Genomic DNA, 4,427 nt, shown 5'->3' with positions numbered 1-4,427 from the left:
TGCTATTAGAAAACAAAAGAATATGGATCAACTTGGAGATCTAGGATCATCCAGAAAGAGTCCTGCAACAGGTTGTACTCTGCCATGTTGTGCAAAATGTGGCATCTTGTAACAGGAGAGAATCGATGAACACAAAATATCAATGGCAAAAGCCGTCCACGTGCCTCAGGCTACATAATTGAAAAGGATCTCTGCTGTCGCTTACTTCAAATAGCTGAAGAATAAAAAGGTACATACATGCTATTTCAAGATATATTGGTTATATCGCCGAAAGCAGCACTTATGGATCTCCGTGCGAGCAGGCTGTTGAAGCGAAGGCTAGGAAACTGTCGTCCTCCTACACTAGATGGGTTTTGGAAAGCATGCAGGGAGGATTGGTATGTCTTTTTTAAGTCAGCAATATTTTGATACGTACGAAAATGTGACAAATAGATGTATTAAGTGGATTTTGAATTAAATATTAATTGCATTTTTAATTAGTCTGAATTACTGAACTGTGTTTATTTTATAGTTTCATTAGACTAACTACATATGTGTGAAACAAACACAAAAATTAAATTTCAATTTGAGCCAACTGCTAATCGTAAAATAAGGATGAACACACACACACATATACCCCTTTTATATATTTGGCACACTCGCAAAGGAAGATTGCTAAATTTTCAGATCTCATTTTCTGCGGGAAAATACTCTGGGTCTTCTTTTTGATATGTTATCGTCAAAATTAACAACATTCACAATATTGTAATTATAGAAAAATCGCTCTCTTTCTTTTTTTTTATTAAGTACAAATAAGACTAAAATTGTTATTTTTTGTCTTTTTCATTTAATGTTTGATTAAATACACCAATTATAATTCAAAATTTTACTAGCAAAGAACTGTTTTTTTTTTCTATTGTCAAGAGAATTCTGCCATTTGAAGAAATAATTTCATTATTAATTCGTAACTGGTGAAGTAGCACTAACTGAATTACAATTCTCGACAACATGAATTTAAAGAAATAAAACTAATTGTATTCAGGAAATCAGATATTTGGCCAAATTCACATATATATTTTCAGAGTTGATTATTTTAATTCTTTGTACGATGTTCTGTTTGTGCGATTTTGAAATGATAAATTAAATAGATAATTTTTAAGGATTAATGGTATCTTTTATGAACTAATTGATAATTTTAAGGTTAAATGTATAATTTTAAGGATAAATTATTATTTTTAAGAATTAATGAATACTTTTTAAGAACTAAATGAATAAATTGTAGTAATTAAACTAACAGTTTTTAAGGATTAAATCAACAGATTTGATGGATTGAATGAATATTTTTTTAAGAATTAGATGAACATTTGTTTAAGAATTCAATGAACAGTTTTTATGGATTAAATCAATAGATTTGATGGATTGAATGAATAATTTTTAAGAATTAGATGAACATTTTCTATGTAATTAGACAATGCTTCTCTTAATTTACAGGAATCAAAACATCCAGTGTTAAAGATTCTGGCGGATAGGCTGAAAGCTGTCCCAGACAGTTACGTTTTAAATCATCTCATACATGAAGATATAGTTTTGGATAAAGTAGAATTTGGAAACAAAGTGCTCTTTACTTTCTACTCAGAAATCCTAAATGCAATGGCCGAGAGGTTTTCCCGTAAGAAGAAGTGTGACTTCATACTGTCAGAAAATCGTCACTTCCCAAGAATCTTATCTTATGCTGTTGGGAAACACCTCCCTAAATGTTTTATTGATGCTTTAGAATGGAAGTGAGTATTACACGCACTGACTTAGAATTACTGAGGTAGTATATTCATTTAAACTTTAATTATTTATTAATGAATTTCAAAAATAGTTACACCAGAATAAATATTATCATGCTGTCTGCCCTATTACCCATTTAAGGTGATATATTTATAAATGATTTCCACACATTCCAAAAACCTTACGAGTACGCTCCCCCACACAGGTGTATGTGGCACCTTAAAATAACACTTGGAAAGCACATATTACTGAAACAGGACTACTGATTTCTGTGTGGAATATTTTAATAAAGATTAAAGTTGAGAAGTCACGTTTAGCTAACTTAATTTTAATGTTATTTACATTTTAAAATATTCCTTCCCCAAGCTGTAAATGTTATATCATCAGATAAAGTTTAAGCTTCGATAAATATAAGAACAAGATAACTGAGAAAGTATTCGAGATTTTTTTTTATGCTCTAACTGTCGTTTGAGTGATCGACTACCACCTACAGCAAAATTTGTAAAAGAACCTTCGAGAAATGTATATTGAACAGAAAATTAATAAATAAATGCAAATTACAATTATTCTTTTTTAAAATATATTCATTTCATTAAAGTGTTCAGATATTTTATTTTCACTTTAAATTTCAGAGCGATTCATGCTAAGGTAGGTCATTTTGCCCCACTCATCAACCACATATTTAGTCTTTTTTAGATAATATTTTCTTATTATTGTTTCAGGACCAACATGATTTATATCAACAGATTATTAGATCACTGGTTAATGGAGTACACAGCCAACCACACCAAGTGTCTCAGCCAAAGAAAGCCATCCATCCATTCGTTAAGTCTAAAGGACACCAGCACTATTTTCATGTGGTGGGTCAAAGGTTTGACTGCAGCATCAGTTTTTCTTCTTTTTGAAATATTGTGGGTAAAGATACAAAAATATGTTAATTCGTAATATATTTTATCACTGTTTCATTTCTAATCACCTGTACTTTATGCGTTATAGTTCTAGAAGTTGCATTGTGGGACGAATTATTTATGGAAGTAGCAATATTATGTGTTAACAAGATAGTTATCTAGTGTTTTAAATAAAACTGACATATGGTTAATTGTTTGTTTGACGTTATGCACAAAGCTACACAATGGGGTATCCGTGCTCTGCCCACCACGGGTATCGAAACCCGATTTCTAGCATTGTAAGTCCGCAGACATACCGCTGTGCCAATGGGGGTCCCATATAGTTAAAAAAGCACGTCTTTTAAATTAATATTCGGCCCTTCTCTCTAGTTTCAGTAACACATTAGAATGATGGTCACTCTTCCACTTTCAGTTTTGAACTCGAAACTATTTAATGAGTAGGAAAAAGTAAAATGATGACTGTATTCTTTAAAAGTAATAATAATAATATGAAGTTTAATAATTTGATAAAGTTCATATTATTATTACTTTTATCAAATTATTAAACTTCATATTATTATTACTTTTATCAAATTATTAAACTTCATATTATTATTACTTTTATCAAATTATTAAACTTCATATTATTATTATTAGTTTAATAATTTGATAAAAGTAATAATAATATGAAGTTTAATAATTTGATATTATTTGCTCCATGTATTGTATTCCACTCGAAATGTGTAAAGGACCTCGACAATTTGTCGTGCTCTGACGATTAGTTCGTCCTTAGAAAATTCATCTGTTTATAACATATACTTCAGTTTTTTCCTTCAGTTTTTTTAAAATGATAAGTAATTATGTGTCAGATATGTAACTGATTTTTGATATAATATTTCAATGCTAAAAATTATAAATTCAGATATTTAATCATGAACTTATATGACACTTGTTCATGCCAGTGTTTTTGTGTTCCTTAAGTAAAGTATACTATATTTTTAATTGTTACTTTCATTAACATTATTGGTTATACTACTTTGTATATTGAATGTTATTACATTTTATTTTGATTCATTGTTTACTTATAGTACAAAGATTGTTTTGAAATGTTAGCCTAATATATGTATTTAGGACTAACCTAAATCTCTTTAGTTGACTGAATCTCTTGAGCTATTATTTTCTTCACTGAAAAAGCTGTAAAGCGAAACGTTGAGTGTCCAATTAAAGAAAATTAAAAAATTTGGATTATAAAGTCGTTTATTTTTAGTATTAAAATATTTTCTATTCACCAGTATGCGCTACAAAAATTAAATAATTGGGAATTGTTGTAGTAATTAAGGAAATGAACACAGATAACCACCCGAAATAATGCATTAAAACAAAAGATTCTGGAACACCATACAATATGCTGCCACTTGCACGTTGGTGTCATTAACACAGAACGTTAACACATATGCTGATGTAGTAGGAATGTAAAATAGGAAACATTCTGTAATAGTGAAATATTTGTATATATACATATGTATGTATGGAACTGTAATGGTGAAATTATGTAGGTATGTGTATATGAAACCATTATGACCATTGGATAAAATAAACTTTGTTTTTTAGTTGGACTAATATCTTGCTTTATTTTTATCCCTTGTGAACCTGATTTTAGAACGTTTTCGTTAATTGTATGTTTAAACTGCATAAAAGAAACGAATTTAAACTAGGCATTATATTAAGTACCATTTTGTGGTCCAGTTTATTTGTAATTAAGCACAAAGCTACACAATGGCCTAT

The 4,427-nt window shown here is 29.4% G+C and overlaps 1 protein-coding gene across 1 annotated transcript in view; it reads left to right on the top strand.

Annotated features, from left to right (window-relative positions):
• Window positions 1-250: 250 nt before the first annotated feature.
• Window positions 251-4,427, top strand: part of LOC106468797 (glutamine and serine-rich protein 1-like) — a gene marked incomplete at its 5' end in the record, with an annotated part of 45,504 nt that continues 41,327 nt past the window's right edge. Inside the window, 2 exons of the mRNA XM_022397158.1 lie at window positions 251-377; window positions 1,471-1,760. Of these exons, the coding sequence (XP_022252866.1) occupies window positions 251-377; window positions 1,471-1,760 (417 nt within the window). The remainder of the gene's footprint in view (window positions 378-1,470; window positions 1,761-4,427) is intronic.

This window comes from Limulus polyphemus, unplaced genomic scaffold (genome assembly GCF_000517525.1).
Source record: "Limulus polyphemus unplaced genomic scaffold, Limulus_polyphemus-2.1.2 Scaffold3168, whole genome shotgun sequence".
Taxonomy (NCBI): Eukaryota; Metazoa; Arthropoda; class Merostomata; order Xiphosura; family Limulidae; genus Limulus; species Limulus polyphemus.
This window is presented reverse-complemented; position numbering and strand designations above follow the sequence as displayed.